The sequence below is a fragment of the Podarcis melisellensis genome, assembly GCF_964234715.1.
Source record: "Podarcis melisellensis genome assembly, chromosome: 5".
Classification (NCBI taxonomy): Eukaryota; Metazoa; Chordata; class Lepidosauria; order Squamata; family Lacertidae; genus Podarcis; species Podarcis melisellensis.
The window spans coordinates 3,199,978-3,226,531 of NC_138537.1; the positions used below are offsets into that span (position 1 = coordinate 3,199,978).

The window sequence follows — 26,554 nt, forward strand, 5'->3', positions numbered from 1 at the left end:
GATCAGACAGAGCACTAGAGAATCTCAGGGTGTTTTTTGTAATATTTGCTTTATTTACAAATACCTAAACAGAGCCTAAGTGGAGGCAAACAGACCGCAGCAGACCTCCCAGCCTACATGTGACCCCCGGAGGGAAATATCCTGGCCACAAGATGCTTCTTCCATTCAACTAGCCCACAGCTTGTTCACTCTCTGATCACATAAGTAGAGTCTGTTGGATCAGGCCAATGACCCATGTACTCTAGCATCCTGTTCTCACAGCGGTCAGGCCCTAATGGGAAGCCCCCAAACAGGTAAAAGACCTAGCAATTTGAAAGCACATCAAAGTGCAAGTAGATAAATAGGTACCACTCCAGCGGGAAGGCAAACAGTGTTTCCGTGCGCTGCTGTGGTTCGCCAGAAGCAGCTTAGTCATGCTGGCCACATGACCCGGAAGCTGTACTCTGGTTCCCTCGGCCAGTGAAGAGAGATGAGCACCACAACCCCAGAGTTAGTCACGACTGAACCTAATGGTCAGGGGTCCCTTTACCTTTACTAAAGGACCCCTGGATGGTTCAGTCCAGTCAAAGGCACCTATGGGATGTGGTGCTCATCTCGAATCAGGCCGAGGGAGCCGGCATTTGTCCACAGACAACTTTCCATGTCATGTACGTTTCCGAGCATAATTCAAAGTGTTGGTAAAGCTAAAGGTACCCCTGCCCATACGAACCAGTTGTGACCGACTCTAGGGTTGCGCACTCATCTCACTCAAGAGGCCGGGAGCCGGCGCCATCCGAGGACACTTCTGTGTCACGTGGCCAGCATGACGAAGCTGCAACTGGCGAGCCAGCACCAGCGCCGCACATGGAAACGCTGTTTACCTTCCCGCTATAAAGCGGTACCTATTTATCTACTTGAACTTAAGGGTGCTTTCGAACTGCTAGATTGGCAGGAACAGGGACCGAACGACGGGAGCTCACACTGCCGCAGGGATTCGAACCGCCGACCTTACAATCAGCAAGTCCTAGGCACTGAGGTTTTACCCACAGCGCCACCCGCATCCCACAAAGTGTTGGTGCTGACCTTTAAAGCCCTAAATGGCCTCAGCACAGTATACCTGAAGGAGCGTCTCCCAGTGGCAGAGCTTCATGCTCCGGCACAGGGGGGCAGAGAGAAGGTGGGGGCGGGGCTGGCACACATCCCGGGGGCATGGCGCGTGCACTGGGGGCATGGCGCACCACTTGCAGGGGCGTGGCGCCCAGCACAGGCTCCCCACACACACACACTCCTCTTCCTCCGCCAGGGGCGTCTCCACCCCCATCATTTTGCCCAGACACTGAGGTCCAGCGCCGAGGGCCTTCTGGTGGTTCCCTCCCTGCGAGAAGCGAAGTTACAGGGAACCAGGCAGAGGGCCTTCTCGGTAGTGGCACCCACCCTGTGGAGCGCCCTCCCACCAGATGTCAAGGAAATAAGCAACTATCTGACTTTTAGAAGATACTTGAAGGCAGCCCTGTACAGGGAGGTTTTTCATGTTTCATGTTTTATTGTATTTTTTATATTTTGTTGGAAGCCGCCCAGAGTGGCTGGGGAAACCCAGCCAGATGGGTGGGGTATAAATAATAAATTGTTGTTGTTGTTGTTGTTGTTATGTGGCCAGCATGACTAAACCGCTTCTGGTGCAACAGAACACCATGACGGAAACCAGAGCATACGGAAATGCCATTTACCTTCCCGCCGCAGTGGTACCTGTCTATCTACTTGCACTGGCATGCTTTTGAACTGCTAGGTTGGCAGGAGCTAGGACAGAGCAATGGGAGCTCACTGCGTTGCGGGGATTCAAACCGCCAACCTTCTGATCGGCAAGCCCAAGAGGCTCCGTGGTTTAGACCGCAGCGCCACCTGCTCCAAGCTAGTGGCATTCAGGGACACGCTGTCTCCAACTGCGGAGGTGGAATATTGTTCATTTGAAAATGGACCAGAGGCATTTCACAGAAGTTCTTTTCAGTGTGAGGACGGGTGTTTACGGTAACTAGGTGCTTTTCAGCTGAAGCAAACCCATTCCAGAAAAGATCTGGTGTCCAAGGGAAGCGCAGCAAACATGTTGTTTGGAGGGCGTTGTGCCAACACCCCCTCTCTTTCTTCCAGGCTGACTCAGGAGGACAATGCGGAGTGCATAAACAGCTATTAATTTTCTTCTTCTTCTAAAGACTCTAAAGAATGGCTTTGCCGGGAGAGACACCACCCAGAACTGTCTCCAATCGCCTGCCCCCCTGCAACTCACACAGGCTGCATTCCAGCCCGCTTTTTGAACCACACGGGGGCACTTTATATATTTTTTATTTCAGTTCTGTTTCTTGCTGGCCATGTTTGGCAGGGAGGGGTGACTCCCTATCGATTTCGATTATCTCAAAGTGTTTTCACAATTTAAAAAAACCAGCAGTGAAAACCATTGCGCAATTTCAGATATAAAAATGATGATAATGTGTGTGTGTGTGTGTGTGTGTGTGTGTGTGTGTGTTTAAAAATAAAACACCGAAATTCTAAATCCAGATTAAAGGGGGAGGGGAAGATTATGGGCTGGTATTCTGATGCCATTAACATTGTTGTTGCAAATAACCCTGCACCCTTCTAGGGGCACCTGCAAAGCGTTCCTCAATTCAACGCCTTCCTTTTTCTCCCTCTGTCAGCAGCCTGCAGGTGGCATCAGCGTTCAGAAGTGAATCCTTGTGATATTCTGACAGGGGTACAGTTTACAGCAGCACTGGATTTAGTGCAGTGCAGGTGATTCCCCGACACAGGGTGCTGAGCCAAGGTGGGACAAAATGGAGAAGATCCATAGCTGAGAAGAGCCAGTGTGGTGTAGTGGTTAAGAGCGGTAGTCTCGTAATCTGGTGAACCGGGTTCGCTTCCCCGCTCCTCCACCTGCAGCTGCTGGGTGACCTTGGGCCAGTCACACTTCTCTGAAGTCTCTCAGCCCCACTCACCTCACAGAGTGTTTGTTGTGGGGGGAGGAAGGGAAAGGAGAATGTTAGCCACTTTGAGACTCCTTAAAGGGAGTGAAAGGCGGGATATCAAATCCAAACTCTTCTTCTTCTTCTTCTTCATTTGGGGCACCAAATTTTGGGCTTGCACAAGCACCATATTATGAAAGATTATCAAAATCCGCCCCTGCTCCCAGCCTTCAGAAAACATAAGAAGAGCATGCTGGATCTGACCACTGGCCCATCTAGTCCAGCATCCTGTTCTGGCAGTGGACAGCCAGGTGCCTCTATTGGGAAACCTGCAAGCAGGATCTGAGCACAAGAGCAACTCTCCCTTCCTGTGGTTTCCAGAAACTGGTTTCCAGAAGAATCGCTGCTTCCAGTTGTAGAGACAGAGCAGGACCACCCTGGCCACTGGCCATCGATAGCCTTCTCCTCCATGAAACTTTTAAAATAATTTAAATTCAATAAAAACTTTTGAATTATGTTGCAATTAAAAATGTGGTGGGGCCCTGGAGGGGGGCAGATTGGACCCCTGGACTGCTAGTGTGCCATCCTTCAAATTCTCTTCTGAATTGTGGAGTTGGGAGGGACCCCTGGGGTCATCTAGTCCAACCCCCTGGAATGCAGGAATCACAACTGAAGAATCCCTGACAAATGGCCATCAAACCTCTGCTTCAAAATCTCCAGTGAATGAGACTCCACCACCTTCCAACGCAGTCAGAAAGTTCTTCCTGATGTTTAGTCGGAATCCCCTTTCTCGTAATTTGCATCCAAACTATTTAATGAGAACACTTGCATATAAGACAAATGCAACCCATAATAACCAAGAAAACAGATTTCTTGAGGTGGGCCTTACTTTTACGTTTCTGGAATGACAATGTGAATGATGTCAGGGCAGTATTTTTTTTAAAAAATGCTATATTATCCCTTCCTCCAATTTTCCAGCACAATCTATTTCATTTGCTTTCTTTTTCTTCTCGAGAAACGGGGACGTTTGAGAGAGGATAGGTTTTTTTTGGGGTGTGGGGAATTGTAATACAGTAATAAAACTTTAATAAAATGATTTAAAAAACGAACAGAAATCCTGAGCAGGTTTCTACTGGGCTCTGTCTCTTTTTGCGAGAGCTTCTCCTGCCCTGTTGAGAAGCAACTGTTGTGTGTGTGTTTTTTTCCCCTCTCCAGAGCCATCTGGGGAGAAAAGAAGGAAAGCAGCGGGGAACGGATTTCTGGCTGCACTGCTTTGAGAAAGACGGCTGCCGAAGTTGCGCTTCTGCGCGGCGGCGGCGGGCGATTGAGACATCCTCATTAGAGGCTGGGCGAAGGGAGATAGATCTGGCAGGTCTGTGTGCGTCTGGAGAGCGAGGGGGAGAGAGACTTCTGCAGAGAGGGGAAGGCGTGACCAGCATGGAGAATGCCAAAGGACCTCGGAGAGAGAGAGGCATTCTCTCCCTCGCTCTGTCTTTCACACACAAATCTCTGAGCGAAGATAAGCCCGGCAGCTGAAGGTTTGGGGACTGCGCGCAAAAAAAACCAAACACGACACCGCACGGTGCCAACAAACCAAACCGCCTCTCCAAAGGGATCAAAAGTAATCAGGGCCAGCGGAGCTCGCAGGAAAAATGAGGTGAGTTGCTGTCGGGGGGGACGGGGACATCCAAAGCTGTTTTTCTTCCTGAGTCAGATCAGTGCCTCCGCCTAGCTCCGTAGCGTCGGCACGGACTGGCAGCGGCTGTCCAGGATTTCAGGCAGAGAGCTGGAGATGTCATTGGGGACTGAAACCCGGGGACCTTCTGCGCGCTCCTCCGCCCCTGAGCTACGGCCCAACCCGAGGGGAAAGGGGCGTCATGGAGGGCTGGCAAGGGCAGCGGGGCACCGGAGAAAAAAAAAATCGGGGGTGGCACAGAAGGGGCGAAGTATATTTCTAGGCGGGCGAGCTGTGTCCCGCATGTTTAGGACCCTGAGAAAAAGAGAACAGTATCTGTTAATAGCAGGAGTCCAGAAATTTGGGGGAGAGGCAAATGGGGGCGAGCTCCTTGTTTGGGGGTGCTTGCCCTCCACATCCGGCACCAACCATGGTTATCCACCACCACCATTTCTTCTATTGCACTCTTGCAAGCAGGGGCAGAGAGAAGATTCCTGTTTCTGGGAAAGGAAAAGGTTTGATTCTGGCACTCGTTGGCTCCCAATATTTCTTGAGGCGCTTTATCTGGAGACGGGCGGGTGCCAGCTTTCACAAGTGACACCGGGCAGGGGTTGGACTAGATTGACACTCTGGGTCCCATTCTAGGATTCTATGTGGTTCCACTGGAAACGCCACACATGGGGGTGTTGTTCTTGGCGTGGATGTGTGTGCTTGTGGGGTTTTAAACTGAACTGTGCCTCGTGCTTTCTGAACCATGTGGGGCTCATCGTCACATTTTTCAAAGCATTCCTGGTTTAAGATGTGGAACTTGAACTGGAACAAAACAGTCTCTCGCTTGCCGGAGCAACCTTCTGTCTGGAAGGTCCTCTTAGGTTTGGATCTCTCGCTGTCCCAGACAGAAACCAGGGAGAAAACAAGCCAGAAAATGTTGATACCTGCCCTGATCTGATTTGAGGTCCCCTTGAGTTTCCTGGCACTAGAATGCACCCATTCCCCCCTGAAAGCGCAGCTGGATTTAAACTGGAGCGAAACTTTTGAAACAGAAAAGGCCAACCTTGGCACGAATGAACCCCCTTTTTTAAAAAAAGAAGAAGAAGAGGGGGAGGGAGGGAGCGAGGGGGAGGGGGAGAGGAAGGCTCCCTGTTCCTAACCTCCTGTTTAAGGCACACGCTCAAGCTGCGCCCCACATTTTAACACAAAAAAACCCTCTGCTTCTCTTGGGGTTAACAAAACAGAGAGCGCACGCTCAAGCCTAAGGTTTCAGCTAAGTTCCACTCAGAGTAAACATATTAAAATTAATGGATCTAACGCAGACTGTGTACACACTGTAAATTTAAAGGACAATTTCTCCCCTCAAAGAATCGTGGGCACTGTAGTTTGTGAAGGGGTTGCTGCTTTGAAGTATAACTCTGACAGCGGCCCAGACTGCTTTGATGGAATGAATGTGCTCTGAAAGTATAATGTGTGAACAGCATTGTCATAATCCAAAATCAATAAAAATACATGGCTAACTGAGGTTCTGCCTCCCCCCAAAAAAAGGCCTGCCCCCCTAACAAAAATCCCATGCTTGTCATGTTCATTTTGCGGGTCTACTTTGAGTAAACTTACCTGACTGCCACCCCATATCAAGAGAGTAGCAAAGTTTTGAATTACACAGACGACTTCTTCAAGGGAGGGTTGCAAGATTTAAGATTTAAGGTTTCACATACTGTGGTACCTCGGCTTAAGTACTTAATTCATTCTGGAGGTCCATTCTTAACCTGAAACTGTTCTTAACCTGAAGCACCACTTTAGCTAATGGGGCCTCCTGCTGCTGCTGTGCCGCCGGAGCTTGATTTCTGTTCTCATCCTGAAGCAAAGTTCTTAACCCAAGGTTAGCGGAATCTGTAACTTGAAGCGTATGTAACCTGAAGCGTATGTAACCCGAGGTACCACTGTACTGTAATTCTTCTTGGGAAAGATTCTTTTCATAACTGGAGCTGTTGAGCCAGCAAACGACCTAGCCATGCCTGGTCAGGGATGGACTCTCCCTCCTTTGAGGTTTTTAAAATTGAGGTTGGCTGGCCATCTGTCAGGTACCCTTTAGCTGAAATTCCCGCATTCAACTCCACATAAGGGGCGCGGGTGGCGCTGTGGTCTAAACCACTGAGCCTCTTGGACTTGCCGATCAGAAGGTCGGCGGTTCGAATCCCCGCAACGGAGTGAGCTCCCGTTGCTCGGTCCCAGCTCCTGCCAACCTAGCAGTTCAAAAGCATGCCAGTGCAAGTAGATACAGCGGTATCTTGGGTTACAGACATTTCAGGTTACAGATTCCGCTAACCTTGGGTTAAGAACTTTGCTTCAGGATGAGAACAGAAATCGTGCTCGGCGGCGTGGCAGCAGCAGGAGGCCCCATTAGCTAAAGTGGTGCTTCAGGTTAAGAACAGTTTCAGGTTAAGAACAAACCTCCGGAACAAATTAAGTACTTAACCCGAGGTACCACTGTAAATAGGTACTGCTGCAATGGGAAGGTAAACAGCGTTTCCATGCGCTCTGGTTTCCATCACGGTGTTCTGTTGTATCTAGAAGTGGTTTAGTCCTGCTGGCCACATGACCCAGAAAGCTGTCTGTGGACAAACACTGGCTCCCTTGGCCTGAAAGCGAGATGAGCGCCACAACCCCAGAATCGCCTTTGACTGGACTTAACTGTCCGGGGTCCTTTACCTTTTTATACCTCAAATCCACAATTGTATGGTCCTATTATTCCCGTCCAGAGGTCCTTATCAAGCTGGCCTCATTATCTGAGATGAGGTAGGTAAGAGCAGGGGGAGGGGAGAGAGAGAGGGAGCCCCTGCCAATTTATACATTTGTAGAGATGAGAGGCCATGGCAACATTCGTGCCTTCATTGCAGTTCTGTTGGCTATCAGGATCAAATGGCAGAAAGGTCATTGGAGAGTTTGTGTATGAACGTTGCAGCACTAAGTTGTTTTCTGGTCACTGTTTTGTTAATGCAGTTACTATTTTACGGATTATAAATGCTGTATTGTTTTGCCAATTATATAATATGGCTTTTGCTTTCATTGTGATATTCTGCTTATTTTTCCGTTGTTGCTTTGTTATAATAATAATAATAATAATAATAATAATAATAATAATAATAATAAATTATTTATACCCCGCCCATCTGGCTGAGTTTCCCCAGCCACTCTGGGCGGCTCCCAATCGCAGTGGCGTAGCGTGGGGGGTGCAGGGGGGGCCGGCCGCACCGGGCGCAACATCTGGGGGTTAGGGTTAGGGGGCGCAAATCCACGGGTTAGGGGGTGCAAATTACTTGCCTTGCCCCGGGTGCTGACAACCCACGCTACGCCACTGCCCAATCAAGTGTTAAAAACAATACAGCATTAAATATTAAAAACTTTTAAAGGTAAGATATCTGCTTATTTCCTTGACAGCTGAAGGGAGGGCATTCCACAGGGCGGGTGCCACTACCGAGAAGGCCCTCTGTCTGGTTCCCTGTAACCTCGCAATGAGGGAACCACCAGAAGGCCCTCGGAGCTGGACCTCAGTGTCTGGGATGGACGATGGAGGTGGAGACACTCCTTCAGGTATACAGGATTTGTTAACAGTGCCTTATAGATTGTAATTGTTTCGCTGGTGATTATGTTAATTATTCCATACAGTTCATGCTAAATTTGTGATGCTCTATTACGTTCCATTGTGTCATTCTTACTTATTGTTCGTAAGCTGCATTGGGATTCATTGGAATTAAAATAGAAATATAAAATAGAAATATAATACCGTAAATCTAAACAATCAGCCCCCAGAGATGCTTCTCTACATTACTGCTTTTTCAGTGGCAGGCAAATCATACAAACTTCCCCACCACAAACTTTTATAAGTATACTAGAAATATTATCTACACAGTCAACAGTTTACTTTATAACGTGCCAAAAAGTCCTATGTAATATTTATTTTGCTTCATCTATGAATCGTATCCTGTGGAACATCCCGAAGCGATTAAGAATAAAAATGTCATGAAAGCTTCCATAAAAGCATCAACAATAAAAACATATAGAAATGGTTTCAAATCTGCTACAGATGCTGGCTGGGATATAAAGAAAAATTCCACTTAAAAGGCATATATGGATACGTGTTAAACATATGTATTAGAAATATTATTCATAGGGAGAATAGGGCAAGGGAGAAATCCAATGGAGTGTTCCACTGGGCATCCCAGCTCAACCAGTCTTCATTCCCCAGCTCCAACTAAATTGAAGATACAGTGGTACCTCGGATTAAGTACTTAATTCATTCCGGAGGTCTGTTCTTAACCTGAAGCACCACTTTAGCTAATGGGGCCTCCCGCTGCTGTGTGATTTCTGTTCTCATCCTGAAGCAAAGTTCTCAACCCAAGGTAATATTTCCGGGTTAGCGGAGTCTGTAACCTGAAGTGTATGTAACCCGAGGTACCACTGTATGCTGGCATAATTTGCCCATCCCGTCTGAGCTTATGCCAAGTATAAATCCCCAAAAGGCAGTATAGTGTTACCTCGGGTTAAGAACTTAATTTGTTCCGGAGGTCCGTTCTTAACCTGAAGCACCACTTTAGCTAATGGGGGCCACTCTGCTGCGCGATTTCTGTTCTCATCCTGAAGCAAAGTTCTCAACCCGAGGTACTCTTTCTGGGTTAGCAGAGTCTGTAACCTGAAGCGTCTGTAACCTGAAGCATCTGTAACTGGAGGTACCACTGTATTCTGGGAGTGGGGTGGCACTAGGCAGGGGAGACTTAATCTGGATCCTAACTCTATTCAGCTGTCATGCGACATGGTAAAAACAGTAAAGGGTAAAGGTAAAGGGACCCCTGGCAGTTAAGTCCAGTCGCGAACGACTCTGGGGTTGCGGCGCTCATCTCGCTTTACAGGCCGAGGGATCTGGCGTTTGTCCGCAGACAGTTTTTCTGGGTCATGTGGCCAGCATGACTAAGCCACTTCTGGCAGAGCAGTGCACAGAAACGCCGTTTACCTCCCCGCCAGAGTGGTACCTTCTAATCAACTTGCACTTTGTGCTTTCGAACTGCTAGATTGGCAGGAGCAGGGACTGAGCAACGGGAGCTCACCCCATTGCAGGGATTCGTACCACCGACCTTCTGATCGGCAAGCCCAAGACTCAGTGGTTTAGACCACAGCCCCACTGTCAAAACAGTAGTCTAAGTCAAACTCTATTTTAAAGAGTTTGTTATCCCTCTGAAAATAAGGAGAGCCCGCTGGATCAGGCCGGTGGTCCATCTAGTCCAGCATCCTGTTTTCACAGGGGCCAGCTTGATGCCTCTTCCGAGAAGCCTACAGGCAGGATCCGAGCACAAGAGCAACTCTCCCTCCTGTGGTTTCCAGCAAGTGGGATACAGAACCATTCCTGCCTCCAGTTGTGGGTGCAGAGCATAGTCATCGTTGCTCCTTGCCATCCATAGCCCTCTCCTGCTCCATGAATTTCTCTAATCCCCTTTTAAAGCCATCCACGTTGGTGGCCATCGCAGCCTCCTGTGGCAGGGAGTTCCATAGTTTAACCACACGGCGTGAATAAGTTCTTTTGTCTGACTTGACCCTTCCAGATTTCCGTTTCATTGGCTGGCCATGAGTTGTAGCATTAGGGGAAAGGGAGGAAAACAGATTGAGGTTGAATCCTGACAAGACAGAAGTACTGTTTTTGGGGGACAGGGAGCGGGTGGGTGTGGGGGATTCCCTGGTCCTGAATGGGGTAACTGTGCCCCTGAAGGACCAGGTGCGCAGCCTGGGAGTCATTTTGGACTCACAGCTGTCCATGGAGGTGCAGGTTAACTCTGTGGGGCGGCTGTTTACCAGCTCCATCTAGTACGCAGAATGAGACCCTCCCTGCCCTCGGACTGTCTCGCCAGAGTGGTGCATGCTCTAGTTATCTCCCACTTGGACTATTGTAATGCGCTCTATGTGGGGCTACCTTTGAAGGTGACCCGGAAACTGCAATTAATCCAGAATGCGGCAGCTAGACTGGTGACTGGGAGTGGCTGCCGAGACCACATAACACCGGTCCTGAAAGACCTACATTGGCTCCCATTACGTTTCCAAGCACAATTCAAAGTGTTGGTGCTGACCTTGAAAGCCCTAAACGGTCCCAGTCCTGTATACCTTAAGGAGCGTCTCCACCCCCATCGTTCAGCCTGGACACTGAGATCCAGCGCCGAGGGCCTTCTGGCGGTTCCCTCATTGCGAGAAGTGAGGCTACAGGGAACCAGACAGAGGGCCTTCTCGGTGGTGGCACCCGCCCTGTGGAACACCCTCCCTTCAGATGTCAAGGAAATAAGCACCTATCCTATCTTTAAAAGACATCTGAAGGCAGCCCTGTTCAGAGAAGTTTTTAATATTTAACGCTGTACTGTTTTTCACAGTTGATTGGGAGCTGCCCAGAGTGGCTGGGGAAACTCAGCCAGATTGGCGGGGTATAAATAATAAATTATTATTATTATTATAAAACATTTCTCTCTCTCTACTTTCTCCATGCTGTGCATCATTTTTATAAATATCTGTCATGGCGCCTCTTGTTCTGACAGGCTTGGGCCAGCTCAGCTGGCCATAGCTGTGCTCCTTCCTGGTTGGGGTTTGGATCTGGTGTAAGTTAACTTACGCCAGCTTGCTTCATGCCAGCTTCTTGCATACAGGGTTGCTGTGATGGTCCAATTTTGCCTCCAGAAGGCTTTTCCATCATGTTGTAGCCTTTGAGATAGGGAGGGAGGGAGCAGAGAGAGGGGGGGCATTAGAGGACGTCCCTGTCTATATATTCTGAGCAGATTTTTCCTTTGGCTTGCCGCTTCTGTGGTCAGATGGGGACTCTCAGAAGCCTACTTGCTAGAAACCTCAATTCATCTGGAGGAAAAGAGGCCCCGTGCTCCAGCTCAGCCTCGTTAACTGTCCTTGTTTTGAACTGGGTGCCAGATCAGCCAATTAAAATCTCTTCACATGCACACTATATATACCAGTTCAGAGCATCAAACCCCAGAACCCTGCAATGAATTCCTTGGATCATCAGCATGTCACTGCCTTGTGGCCCCCAAACCATCAGCGATTCAGTTGTTTTCCTAGCCCCACAAATCCCTCCTGCAAGTAACCAAGTCCAGGGCCGGCCCAAGACCTTTTGGCACCTGAGGCGAACCACAAAATGGTGCCCCCTCCCCAACTGGGAAGAAGAGGCAAGTAAATAATAATAATAATAATAATAATAATAATAATAATAATAATAATTTATTTATACCCCGCCCATCTGGCCTCCCCAGCCACTCTGAGTGTCTTCCAACAAAATATTAAAATACAGTAATGTATCAAACATTAAAAGCTTCCCTAAACAGGGCTGCCTTCAGATGTCTTCTAAAAGTCTGGTACTGTAGTTGTTTTTCTCTTTGACATCTGGTGGGAATGCATTAAACAGTGAGGGAACCGCCAGAAGGCCCTCGGCGCTGGACCTCAGTGTCCGAGCAGAATGATGGGGGTGGAGACGCTCCTTCAGGTATACTGGGCCGAGGCCGTATAGGGCTTTAAAGGTCAGCACCAACACTTTGAATTGTGCTCAGATACTCTCCTATTCAGCACCAGCTTGTGTTTGATGGAGGAAATATGGGATGCAAATGTTAAGCAAGCAGCACAGAACTGCAGAACCCAGTCCGTGGCAACTTGGTGCCCTTCAGTTGCATGGAAATAAAACCCCCATCAAACCCAACAATTCAAAGCATCTGCAGGAAGGATGAAGAATGGTGTTAGACATGGGTGAATACTCTCAGTTTCTTGTTTTTCGAGTCCTCTTGAAAATAAGTCCCCCTTCAAAGTGCGTGGTTAGCCAAATAAACATATTTCCACAAGTGTTTTCCCCTGCTAGAATGCTTTTTTTTGTACATTATTTTCACTGATATATGCAGTTTAATGCATAGCTTCCCCTGATATGCACATTTTTTGTTTGTTTGGAGAACTGTGCTGCAAAATTCAGAGAAGCGTGCATTTCAAAGAACGGTTGCATTTAAGGTTGAGAAGTGAGAAATTTCTTCTCAGTCCCCAGCTGGTATAACCTTCATATGTTATAATATAGTTACCCTTTATTTCATAACCTGTGCTTAAATAATAGTTTTTTGAAGCCTAGGTGGTGTCTGCAAGAATTTTTCCACTGTGTGGGGAGGGATGGAAAGCCAGCTAGGTTTTGGGGGGCGGGGGCTGAGAAACCAGCTAAGTTTCTCACAAAAAGAGAGCGGAGACTAGTGCCTGTACATTTTGCCTCATATCTCAGGTTCTTCAAAAGCTAGAAATTTACTCTTTTTAAATCTGGCAATCCGGAGATTGCGATTCATCTCCCTCTGTGTGTAAGTGCCCATCTCCCACTCTCGGAGGATGCCTATGGTTTGAAGCTTGTTCTGGCTGAAAACAGAAATTGATCAAGTGATAAGTAACACAAACATGAGGGACTTGGGCAGGGCCGCCCCACCCATGAGGCAAGGTGAGGCAACCTCCTCAGGGGGCAGGATCCACGGGCAGCCTACCCCAATGTCGATCTTCATTCCCCTCCTTCTTCTTGATGTAGATCTTCACTATGGCATCAATATGTGGGTGATACTCAGCAGTGGCGTAGCATGGGTTGTCAGCACCCGGGGCAAGGCAAGTAATTTGCGCCCCCTAACCCGTGGATTTGCGCCCCCTAACCCTAACCCCCAGATGTTGCGCCCGGTGCAGCCGGCCCCCCCTGCACCCCCCACGCTACGCCACTGTACCCAGCTCTACCACTCTTTGAAATCAGAACCAGTGAAGGCGGTGAATGTCCTGTGTGAGTGTTTGGATAACCATGCATAACCATACGCATGTGATAAATAAGTCAGAGCCCTCAAATTCTCCAACCAGTAGTTCTTTGGAGAATGCTTTGCTTCAACACGCAACATAAAACACTGTTGCAGTATGTAGGTTTTATTTTATTTGTTTTTTATCTTATATTTTGGAAATGTACATCCGGTTCTTTTTCCTTTAAATTTTGGGGGGGGGCCCAAGCGAGTGGGGCCCTAAGCTACAGCTTACGTAAATCCGGCACTGGGGTGGGGGTTGGGAGGGTGCTACCTATGGAATCATAGAATCATAGACTTCGAGAGCTGGCTGGGACTCCAAAGGTCTTCTAGTCCAACCCCTTGAAATGTAGGAATCACAGAGAAAGCATCCCCAACAAATGGCCCTCCGACCTCTGCTTATAAATTCAAATGAAGGGGAGCCCAGCACCTTCTGAGGGAGTCCATTCCCCTGTCGAACAACCGTTAGCATCAGAGAGTTGTTCCTGATATTTAATGGTGACTGGGAGTGGCCGCCAAGACCATATAACACTGGTCTTGTAAGACCTACTTTGTCTCCCAGTACGTTTCCAAGCACAATTCAAAGTGTTGGTGCTGACCTTGAAAGCCCTAAACGGCCTCAGTCCAGCATACCTGAAGGAGCGTCTCCACCCCATCGTTCAGCCCGGACACTGAGGTCCAGCTCCAAGGGTCTTCTGGCGGTTCCCTCACTGCGAGAAGCCACGTTACAGGGAACCAGACAGAGGGCCTTCTCGGTAGTGGCACCCGCCCTGTGGAACACCCTCCCACCAGATGTCAAAGAGAAAAACAACTGCCAGACTTTTAGAAGACATCTGAAGGCAGCCCTGTTTAGGGAAGCTTTTAATGTTTGATGCATTACTGTATTTTAATATTCTGTTGAAAGCTGCCCCAAGTGGGCGGGGTATTATTATTATTATTATTATTATTATTATTATTATTATTATTATCTCCTTTCCTGTCATTTGAATCCATTGGTAGTCATCATGGTCTCTCTGTGTCTCTCCTGCAGGTACTTCCTGGTCTGGTCCCTTTGTGCCTTCCACCTCATCAAAGCAGACACCATTGAACTGACCGACATGTTTGGGGAGATCCAGTCCCCAAATTATCCAGACTCCTACCCCAGCGATTCGGAAGTGACTTGGAACATATCGGTGCCGGACGGCTTTCGGGTCAAGCTCTATTTCATGCATTTTGATCTCGAGTCGTCCTACCTTTGCGAATATGACTTTGTGAAGGTGAGCGTCATTGGCTCTTGTTCATTCATTTATTTCATAAAAATTTTACACCACTGAATTGCAAAAAAAAAGAGGAGGAGGAGGAGGAAGCTTCCAAGTGATTTGCAAGAAAGCTAAAACAATAAGTAAGAATCATTGACAACAATAATTTAAGGTATTTGGAAAGTTAAAATAACAACGGACCAAAACCAGATTAAAACTCACATCAACATTCTAATAATCTGGGTAAGGCATGTGCCAAAAAGAGTACAGCGAAGGCACCTTTCTGATATCAAGTGGCAGGGAGTTCCAAAGTGTAGCTGCTGTCACACTAAATGATTAAGTAGCAGTTGGTCTTGGTTGGGGATGAGTAGGTTCACCCAACCTCACATTCCATTCCTCTTTTTTTGCTTCAAAATTTCACTCTGCATTGCTGACCCGTTGTCTTTAATTCTCATTTAACTAGGAAATATTGCACAGATTATTCCGGAGTTAAAAGATATATTGTTTGCCACACCCGTTCATTTCTTTGCACCTCTTCCTCTGCTATGTTTCCATGTTGCCTGTGAACTCTTGACGTTTGCGTTTTCCAAAACACTGAAAAAATAGGCACCTGCAACTGGCCCTCACAGTACCTTGCCCAGATCTGATAATTGTGGCCTTTTAGCTTTGGGCACGGAACCCCTTCTGAGGCTTGTAAAAGCTCCATTTCAGCTCTTTACTTCAGCCTTAGGCCTTATTCCCTTCAAAGACTCCTTATCTTCGGCAGGTTGTAAACTACGAGGCCTGCTTGCTCTTCTCTGCCAGCCTAATTAGTCCGCTGGACTTCAAAGACTCTGCCGCGGCACAGAAAAGTCTTGCTTTTCCCCACATACCTCTCGCAGTCTCAGCGGTCTTACTCTCCTGTAAGTGCCGTGAATCTGGGCCCATAACCTGTTGTTGGGATACTGCCAGGGAGACAGAGGCATCAGGCAGCCTCCATGCATGTCATCTCTGGATGATCTCTTGGTCTCCCGTAGAACAGGATCAGTCAATTAGCGACACGAGCCTCAGACACATTCCAAGACTCATGCACACCCTTCTCGCAGAGTTTCCACAACGGAAGATTCAGCCAGGAGAGCATATTTACAGCTTTATTCAACCTTGATCAGAACAAAAGAAAAACATGACTGCTTGCATCCGTGTCTGGGAAAACAGCTGGAACAAAAACTATACACAAAACGGAAACTCCTAGTGAGCAGGAAGTAAACAGGCATGTGACACACAACAATCACGCCTGACCATTTAAGGTGGAACGGAACTATATCCTAACAGTCTGTATCAGTGTAAATCTTCTTCAGCCCTGTTTGTATTCCAGCTGCTGAGACTCACAAGTAGTGAGAAGACTGCTGTTGCACTTGGGCTTCCCATTGGGGCATCTGGTTGTGAGAACACAATACTGGCCCGATCCAGCAGGCAGGCTCTTCCCAGCCTTCCCCAACATGGTGCCCTCTGGATGTTGTTGGACTACAACTGGCATAAGCAGTTGTGCTCCAAAACATCTGGCTTGGGGAGGATGGTCTATGGCCCTACAGAGATTTTTTCTGCAGGTTTCCACCAGACCTTTGGTTGATTGTCCTCCAAGGCCCTTTTAAAATGTGTTTGAGGGGGTTTTTTGTGTTAGAATTCCTGCTCCATGTTTGTAGTCATGGGATTGTTGTCTTTCACATGACAGTGTATGTTTTGACTCCACCGAGTGGGAAGTGACGGAGACAGGACGTTTGTGTTATTGTGTTCCGTGAAGTAGGACTAATGTCCTTTGTTCTTATTCTCTTTGCTGTCTGATGCTAGAGAGAGAGGGAGCCATGCTGCAGTGCTCCGTGTGTGTTTAGATATAAATAAAGTAGATTAGCCAAAATGCTGAGTTGCTGAGGTCTCTTACAAATGATGCACAAAATCTACAGATCCCTAAGTGTGTCGATATCTGTTGGCATCGGCCGCTGTGATGTTCGGGCAGAAGAAAGCTTTTGAAGCTCCTGAACGATCGACCAGGAGGGAGGGAACATGCCAGTCGGGCATGTGTCTCTGCCAGGGTCCTACTCGAGTGTAGGCTGAGCTCCTGACAATTGGATGGTTTCTGTTTTTATTTTGATTATGTATTTTGTGTTTTTATGTTGTAATTTGTATCCTGAGGCTTGCAGGTATAATAATAATAATAATAATAATAATAATAATAATAATAATAATAATAATAATAATAATAATAATAATAATAATAATAATAATTTATTATTTATACCCCGCCCATCTGGCTGAGTTTCCCCAGCCACTCTGGGCGGCTCCCAATCAACTGTTAAAAACAATACAGCGTTAAATATTAAAAACTTCCCTGAACAGGGCTGCCTTCAGGTGTCTTTTAAAGAGAAGATAGCTGCTTATTTCCTTCACATCTGAAGGGAGGGTGTTCCACAGGGTGGGCGCCACTACCGAGAAGGCCCTCTGTCTGGTTGCCTGTAACCTCACTTCTCGCAATGAGTGTCCGGGCTGAATGATGGGGGTGGAGACGCTCCTTCAGGTATACAGGACCAAGGCCTGTATATTTGTATAGGGTGGCATACAAATTTAACAACAACAACAACATATATAAAGTGTTCCTGAATATCTGTCAGGCACCACCAAGAGGCTCTTAGTCCCTGATAAGGAACCAGTTACCCATCCCCGAGGGAGACTCAGTGGGGAAAAGCGGCAGGGAGGGTGACTTGCCCAAACCTAGAGCCATCCCTGCCCACCATCCCACGACAGAGAGAGAAAAAGCGAGTGTGTGTCTGAAGCTAGGGATAAGGACCCTTTGCCCTCTACATCCTCTCTCAGTTCCTATTTATGTGAAATTTGTTTTTCCTTTGTTCCATTTAAAACACATTCTGTCATCGTTCTGGCTCACCCAGGATAAAAGACATCTCTGGAATCTCCATTCACGCCAGCTCACTCCCTTGCGCAACACTCTCAGACGTAATAATTGCTTGCAGCGGTTTGGGATTTAAGCGTGCCGTTCAGTGGAGGCTGTCAAGTAACGTTGAGGACATAAGGAGCAGCTCGACTGGATGGGACCAGGGATCCCTCTGGCCCCAGTATCCTGTTTGCAGCTGGGGAGATGCCCCCAACCCAGAAGCCCACAAGTAGTGCAGATAAAAGAAAGGACTCGTTTGTGCAGTTCATGGTTAAACTGTGGAACTCCCTGCCACAGGAGGCTGTGATAAAAGGTAAAGGTAAAGGGACCCCTGACCATTAGGTCCAGTCGTGACCAACTCTTGGGTTGCAGCGCTCATCTTGCTTTACTGGCCGAGGGAGCCAGGATACAGCTTCTGGGTCATGTGGCCAGCAGCGCCACCTGCATCCCAAGGTTGTGATAGGTGGCTTTAAAAGAGGATTAGACAGGTTCATGGAGGAAAGGGCTCTTGTGGCTCTGCTCTGCTCCGACAGATGGAGGCACCAGTGCTTCTGAATACCAGTTGCTGGAAACCAGCGGCGTAGCGTAGGTTGTCAGCACCCGGGGCAAGGCAAGTAATTTGTGCCCCCTAACCTGCCGCCGCTGCCAGCTTCTTCTTGCTGCTGCCTGGGCTGGGGTATTTACGGTAAGGTAGCCACGGCGGCGGTGGCGGGTCCGTGTCAGGTGATCTGAGGCGAGTTGCCGCTAGCGCTGCCGCCCAAACAACGCCGCTTGCCCAGAGGAGGAGGGCAGAGAGGCGAGGAAAATGCAACATGGCCCAGCAGCTGCAGCAGCAGCAGCAGCAGCGGGGCTGTGAGGAGGGGCTGCCTGGTGCGCCCTCCGCGACCCTGACGCGCTGGGACCGCGGCGAGCAGTCGGTTCCGCGAGACATGCGGCTCTGCTACAGCCTGCGCCCAAGGCTCTTCGGCGACTCCGCAGGCGGCGAGCGCAACCCCCCCAGATGTTGCGCCCGGTGCGGCCGGCCCCCCTGCACCCCCCACGCTATGCCACTGCTGGAAACCACAGAAGGAGAGAGGGCTCTTGTGCTCATGTTCTGCTCAATGGTTTCCCATAACAGGCATCTGGTTGGCCTCTGTGAGAAAAAAGATGCTGGATAATAATAATAATAATAATAATAATAATAATAATAATAATAATAAATTTATTTATACCCCGCCATCCCCGGCCAGAGCCGGGCTCAGGGTGGCTAACATCAATAAAATTTCAGTAAAAACATAATAAGAAGGAGGGGGAAAGAAAAAATAATTTAAAATACAGGTTAAAATGCAATTTAAAATGCAGCCTCATTTTAAAAGTCAAAACCCTAAGGGGAGGGAAACATAAGGGTCAGACTGAGACCAAACCAAGGGCCAGGTGGAACAGCTCTGTCTTGCAGGCCCTGTGGAAAGTTGTCAAGTCCCGCAGGGCCCTCGTCTCTTGTGACAGAGCGTTCCACCAAGTAGGGGCCAGTACTGAAAAGGCCCTGGCCCTAGTTGAGACCAATCTAACCACCTTGTGACTTGGGACCTCCAAAGTGTTGTCATTTGTGGACCTTAAGGTCCTCAGCATGGCATACCAGGAGAGACTGGATGGGCTATTCTTGCAGTCCAAACAATCTGGAGGACGTCTATTTGGGGCTTGTGACGTATTCTGTGGCCTGAATTTCAGGGATCCCATGGGAGGTTTCCAGAGCTCCTTGGGTGAAAATCAAAAGGGAGGAGGAGTTTACAAAGTGTTAAAAAGTTTGAAAAACATTGTCAGGCGCACCTGAGTGTGAGATGTTGGCAACTACTTCCTTGCATATGTCTGTGTGATTCCACCTGCTTGAAGCTCTGCTTCCCAAAATAATTAAAAACGGAGGGGGGCTGTCCTGCTTTGATTTTCTCTGGCTTCGTTTCTCCTTGCTAACAGCTGCTTGCCCTCCCTGCTTATTGTCCTTTTCTTCCTCTGCATCTTCTCCAAATGCAAAGTTCAGAGCCTTATGGTAAAAAAATATATATGCATGAATATGCCGTATTTTTCGCTCTATAAGACACACTTTTTCCCTCCTAAAAAGTAAGGGGAAATGTGTGTGCGTCTTATGGAGCGAATGCAGGCTGCGCAGCTATCACAGAAGCCAGAACAGCAAGAGGGATCGCTGCTTTCGCTGCGCAGTGATCCCTCTTGCTGTTTTGGCTTCTGGGATTCAGAATTTTTTTTTCATGTTTTTCTCCCCCAAAAACTAGATGCCGTCTTATGGTCTGGTGCATCTTAAAGGTAAAGGGACCCCTGACCATTAGGTCCAGTCGTGACTGACTCTGGGTTTGCGGCGCTCATCTCGCTTTACTGGCCGAGGGAGCCGGCGTACAGTTTCCGGGTCATGTGGCCAGCATGACTAGGCCGCTTCTGGCGAACCAGAGCAGCACACGGAAACGCCGTTTACCTTCCCGCCAGAGTGGTACCTATTTATCTACTTGCACTTTGACGACCTTTCGAACTGCTAGGGTGGCAGGAGCAGGGACCGAGCAACGGGAGCTCACCCCGTCGCGGGGATTCGAACTGCCAACCTTCTGATCGGCAAGTCCTAAGCTCTGTGATTTAACCCACAGCGTCACCCGCGTCCCCTGGTGCGTCTTATGGAGAGAAAAATACTGTAAATAGATCATTTGGTATTGCTGCTTCCGGTTTTTTGGGTTTTTTTAATGGGAAGGAGGTGTAAAGAAGAAAATGTTGGAACCTGCCCAGGTTGGGGAGATGAGTTATCTCCACCGATATCACTGTGTATGATTCAGACCTATCACGGCTTTGATCAACTTTTCTGAGTGGGAGGTTCTCTGGAGAAACTCAGATCCCACGTCGGTTGCTAAATAACTGCTATCAGGCTGACATAAAGAGTCTTGCTGCCATCCTTCAGATGGGGAAATGTAAAATTCTTTTTTGCCAAGTGCTTGTGGGCTGAGGAAGGGGGAATCCATGCAGGTGTTTCGATGGTGACTCGCAAAGAATAGTACACACAGTGCTTTTTCAAACACCCAAGTACCGTATTTTATGGGTAGTACACGATGTGATCTGTTCATCACACATGCATGCAAACACAGGCATGGGCAGCTGTCATGATAGAACCCAGGGAATAGGACCAAACTGTATAATATATACCGTACTTTTCCGTGTATAACATGCCCTCATGTATAACACGCCTCCAGAGTTGTGGAGCTTTTTGCGGGGAGGCTGGCCCTAAGTAAACAGCCATACCTCAGGTTGCAAACGTGATCCATGCGGGAGGCACGTTTGCAACCCGCAGCGTTCGCAACCCGCAGTGCTGCATCTGTGCATGCGCGTGACGCGATTCGGCGCTTCTGTGCATGCGGGTGGTGTCATTCTGTGCTTTTGCACATGCGCAAGCGCCAAAACCCAGAAAGAACCCATTCTGGTACTTCCCTGTTCAGCACAGTCCACAACCCCAAAACGCGCAACCGCAGCATTCGTAACCCGAGGTATGACTGTACACAGAAAATCTAGAAGGAATTTGATGCAAGACTTTAGGGAGCACCCTTGACCTCCTCCTCTGTTTGAAGGATGCTCAGGTTACAAACTAGAAACCATAAGACTGTCAGGCAGGCCACACCAGGAGCAGGTTTGAATGACGCATGGATCACGGAACTGGTCCGTCACAATACATGGCCTGAGGTTTCATCAGTCGTCTTCCCAGGTGGACCACGTAGCTCTGTGAGGTCCATTCCTAGCTGAATGGACGTGAGAGGAAGGGAAGGTGCCTGCTGTCTTACTAATCATTTTCCAGAAGGAAATTGTCCAGTTGCAGTGAGCTTCTAAGATGGAAGGAGCTATGTCTGCCAAAACTCTCCCATCTAGTGCAAATATTAGTTACGTTATTTATTTCCTCTACATTTCTGCAACCATCTGCAATTTCTTTTTTAACTCTCTTGAAAATTCACAGCTGTTTTAGCACAATTTTCTCCTGCTAAACACAATTTTGCAAGCCATTTCCCCCTGACACAAGACATTCTTGTATGTAATTTTGATGTAATATTTCTTTCTAGGCCCAGTTCCCCCTAGTATATGCTTTGGTGTGCATTTTGGTTCATATGTTTTTGTACACCAGAGAAGTGTGTATTTCCGAAGGATTGTGTGTTTTGGTGCATATATCGGTTTGAGAATTGTGTAGTTTCTCATGAAAATGCAAACAAAATCAAAATTATCCACCATCCCTAGCTGGGTGCAGAAACTTTGGTGGTGGGAGGAGAACCACTTCTGGACTGGGAGCACCCCAGGGGTTAACTGATGGGGGCAGGCTATTTTTGGAGAAAAGTGAGTCAGAGCTGACAACCAGTTTAACATCAAACACCCACTTAGCAGACATCTCCTAGCCTCTGTAGGATTGTGGAGCTTCTGTTATGCAGCAGGAATTGCAGAGTTGTTTTGCATTTTTCAAGTCAGCAGGAATCCCAGCTTGTTAAAAAGGCCCAGACCCAGAAATGGGTGTGAAAGGGACTTGCACTCCCTTCATCCAAGCTGTTTTCAAAAGTCTGAACAAAGATCAAAGCATCAATGATAATTTTTTACGCTTCGCCTGGCAATTGCATTGGCTCAGAAGCCACTAGAAACTGAGTCGTAGGGGCAAGGGAGCTGTGGCCAGATTCTCACAGTAACCCTGCTGGAAAGCGCCTGGTGGCAAGAGCGATAGCTGCTAATGTCAGGATCTATTAAAGAGCCCATCATGGCACCCACGCCAAAATACTCATATATTATTTTATTAAAAGTATTAAAGGATGTGGGTGGCGCTGTGGTCTAAACCACTGAGCCTCTTGGGCTTGCCGATCCGAAGGTTGGCGGTTCGAATCCCCGTGACAGGCTGAGCTCCCGTTGCTTGGTCCCTGCTCCTGCCAACCTAGCAGTTTGAAAGCATGTCAAAGTGCAAGTAGATAAATAGGTACCACTCCAGTGGGAAGGTAAATGGCGTTTCCGTGAGCTGTTCTGGTTTCGGTGTTCGGTTGCGCCAGAAGCGGCTTAGTCATGCTGGCCACATGACCTGGAAAAACTGTCTGTGGACAAACATTGGCTCCCTCGGCCTGTAAAGTGAGATGAGCACCACAACCCCAGAGTTGTCTGCGACTGGACTTAACTGTCCAGGGTCCTTTACCTTTACCTTTTAAAAGTATTAAATTTCTTTACTCTGGCAATCTGCACAGAATTTTGCTTAACTGGTTGCCATCAATTTGATTTTAATTAATTTTATAATGAATGTTTTTAGAATGATGGATTATTTTGATTGTTGTTAGCCGCCCTGAGCCCAGCTTCGGCTGGGGAGGGCGGGATATAAATAAAATTTATTATTATTATTATTATTATTATTATTATTATTATTATTATCCCACCTTCCTTCCCAAGCTGGCATTCAACATTTTAAAACTTCATCAAATACAAAGAAATAAAAACAAATCCATTGGAAACAATAATTAAAATACAGTTGTACCTCTGGTTACGTACTTAATTCGTTCCGGAGGCCCGTTCTTAACCTGAAACTGTTCTTAACCTGAAGCACCACTTTAGCTAATGGGGCCTCCCGCTGCTGCCGCACCGCCGGAGCACAATTTCTGTTCTCATCCTGAAGCAAAGTTCTTAACCTGGGGTACTATTTCTGGGTTAGCAGAGTCTGTAACCTGAAGCGTCTGTAACCCAAGGTACCACTGTACACCAGAACACATTTAGAACCAGCAATTAAAATATGATTTGCCCTGACAACAGCCTGGTGGTGATTAACATTGTCTGCACCTCAGCTTCCAAAGGCCCGTCTGAACAGGAAAGTCTCAGCCTGTTGTTAGAAGGATAACAGGGAGGGAGCCAGGCTATCCTCCCTTGGGAGGGAATCCCACCATCTGGGAGGCCCTGTGTCATGTGACCACCATCTATTGCCTCTGATGTTGATGGGATGGAGAGAAGGGGCTCACCTGAGGCTTTTTGGCTTCCGGTGGAGAGGAGGTCTGAGGGAAGGTGGAAAGTGTTGCTCCGCCTTCTTTTGCTTATGGTCCCGCCCACCACTAGCACAAGACCCTGGAAAGGGAAAGCATTCCTCAGGCTGAAGAAGGCTCCCCGCCTCCGATTTAAGGAGCGGCAACAAGGAGTGTCATATTTGGTACATGAATCAGAGAAGCGATGTTCATTTTGGTGCAAGGAGGAAAGAACATCTTGAGCTGGCCCCCTGTGTTCCAGGGAAGCAGCTGAACACAGGCTTGACTCTGGAGGAGCTAAGCCAGCCCCTATTTCCGTGGCTCCTGGCAGCTCCTCAATGCCACAGGATCAGCGTGTCTTTGGCCAAGGCTTTGCGGCAGCTGCCACAGGGGGCCTGAGCATTCGCCACTGCTGCCTCCTGCACATTTCTTTGCAAAACCCGTGCAGTTTCGAAACTGCCGTCACAGATCAGGGTTTTGTTTGTCTTCATTCCCAACAGCACCATAGTTAATCCTCCATGTTTTTCTAATTTTGCAGCTATTCTGCCAGCCCAGCAGGCTGTTCCGTGGGGTGTGGCTTGGGCCATCTGTAGCCCTACACTTAAATGCAATAAAGAAAAAATATGCCTGGGATCTCTCCCCAAAGAACAGCTTTGTTTTATGCCTTGCAAATGGAAATATATCTGCATGCTTTGCTCACAGAGAAAGTCAACCCTCTTTCCCCCCGGATCACCACCGGAAATCCAACGTGGTTTCCATTCATGAGAGCTGGAAACTTATTTGTTAAATGAAGGCTGGAGTCCTCTGGAGCAATTCTGTGTCTGTTGGGCACTTTTTAAAAGGGGCGCAGGTGGCGCTGTGGGTTAAACCACAGAGCCCAGGGCTTGCCAATCAGAAGGTCGGCAGTTCAAATCCCCACCATGGGGTGAGCTCCCATTGCTCAGTCCCTGCTCCTGCCAACCTAGCAGTTCGAAAGCATGTCAAAGTGCAAGTAGATAAATAGGTACCACTCCGGCGGGAAGGTAAACGGCATTTCCGTGCGCTGCTCTGGTTCGCCAGAAGTGGCTTAGTCATGCTGGCCACATGACCCAGAAGCTGTATGCCAGCTCCTTCGGCCAGTAAAGCGAGATGAGCACCGCAACCCCAGAGTTGGTCATGACTGGACCTAATCGTCACCCTTACCTGGGCAGGTGAGTTAGAGGAGACACAGTAGATGTTTATAAAATTATACGCAGCATGGAGAAAGTGGAAGGTGGAAGATTTAGGACAGGGTTTTACACATTCATGGAGGAGAAAAATATCAGCAGCTACTAGTCAGTAGTTAGTAGAAGTGCCTTCACAGTTAGAGGAAGCAAGGCTGATTTCTGTGTCAAGAGGTAGAAAACAGAGCATCCTTGAATGTTTCGATGGGAGAGTGGGGTGTAGCTTTCCCTCCTGCACCTAAAGGCAGTGCACTCCTAGGCTGCTTCCAGACAGTTGCTATTTTGTGGTTGGGATTCGGGCACATACCAGCAAATTAAGATTGCACAATTAGAGTAGCTTTGTCACTCTTGCACAACAAAGGCACATCCCGAAATATCCGAGTTTTTGTGGTAACGAAAGTGACGGGAAAGTGTGGGATAAGAATGTAAGGAGGGCCCGCTGGATCAGGCCAGTGGCTCATCTAGTTAGGTTCTTGTCCTGTGGGCAACTAGATGACCATTATGTGAAACCAGTGAGCAGGATCCAAGCACAAGAACCTTCTCCCATCTCATGGTTTCCAGCAACTGGGATTCAGAAACATCACTGCCTCCAACTGTGCTGGGCCTGGGGGTAACCCGAGAAATGTGGTCCAGGACCGGTTCAGAATCCGAAGGTTCTGCTGGGAGTCAGTCCGACAGGGTCAAGGCAGGACACGAGGCAGGAAACCAGGCAAGGACAGGTACAGGATCTTAGGCAGGGTCTGGCATACAGCAATGTTGCTCCCGTAACCTGGGGCAGGGTCCGACAACATTTTATCTCTGTTGGGGTAACGGCCGGTCCTGATCCCTCGGCAACTCACCTCCCTGTTTCACCCGAAGGCGAGCACTCCTCCTGCAAGTACTCAGGTCTCTCCTTCTCTCAGAGACGTCGGTGGGTTACTAGACCCAGAGGCCGCCTCAGCCTTCCCTGACCCAACTGGTAGTGAAGCAGCTGTAAGTGATGGCCCAGCTGAAGGCAATGAGGTCATCCCTGCATCTGGAGTCAGGGCAGGCTCAGGTCCCAGACTCGGCCCAGCTGGGGTTTGTTGCAGGGGAACCTGTGCAGACTGGGACTCTTCAGGATCAGGCCCCAGATTTGGTTCAGGTGATGCCTGAGGCAAAGGATCCGGTGCAGACTAAAACCCCTCTCGTTCCGAGTCCAAGCCCCAGGCCATCACACCAACTGTGGAGGCAGATCAGAGCCATCATATCTAGCAGCCTTTGACAGCCCCCTCCTCCCCCATGAATGTGCCTATTCCTCTTTCAATGCCATCTAGGTTTGTGGCCATCACTGACTCCTGTGGCAGGGAGTTCCATAGTTTAACTGTGTGTGTGTGTGAAAGACTTTCCTTTAACTGTTCCAAATCTTCCAAAATTCACCTTCAACCAATCGGCACAAATTCCCTAATAAATAGGTTGTCCAGAAGCGATCTGCTCTCTGTGCATGCACAGGAGCCAAGAAACTGCAGCTTCAGCTACACACAGAAGGGGAGGACAGGGGGTGGGAGGGAAAGAGGGAGCGGTAATAATAGAGTGGCCATGTGCCCTATTTTGTATGACACATGATATTTTTATTAAGATTTTCACAAATTTTTAAAATAATACACAAAACATAAAACATAGAGAAAACATACAACACGTATAATTTCAGATCTTAATTTCTTATAACTTACTTTCCCGACTTCCTCATGCCTCCCCTTTCTGTATTCTCATGTCTAATTAATTGGTCAGCAAATCCTTCCCTTATTTTCAATTTAGTTTT

The 26,554-nt window shown here is 48.1% G+C and overlaps 1 protein-coding gene across 4 annotated transcripts in view; it reads left to right on the forward strand.

Annotated features, from left to right (window-relative positions):
• The first annotated feature begins 4,117 nt into the window (after positions 1–4,117).
• MASP1 (MBL associated serine protease 1) overlaps positions 4,118–26,554 on the forward strand; it is a 105,978-nt gene continuing 83,541 nt past the window's right edge. The window contains exons 1-2 of one of the 4 annotated variants that reach the window (XM_081910992.1): positions 4,118–4,587; positions 14,458–14,683. In XM_081910992.1, the coding sequence (XP_081767118.1) occupies positions 4,583–4,587; positions 14,458–14,683 (231 nt within the window). In that variant the 5' untranslated portion in view covers positions 4,118–4,582. The remainder of the gene's footprint in view (positions 4,588–14,457; positions 14,684–26,554) is intronic. The other 3 variants (XM_081910989.1, XM_081910990.1, XM_081910991.1) reach the window with 3 other exon arrangements.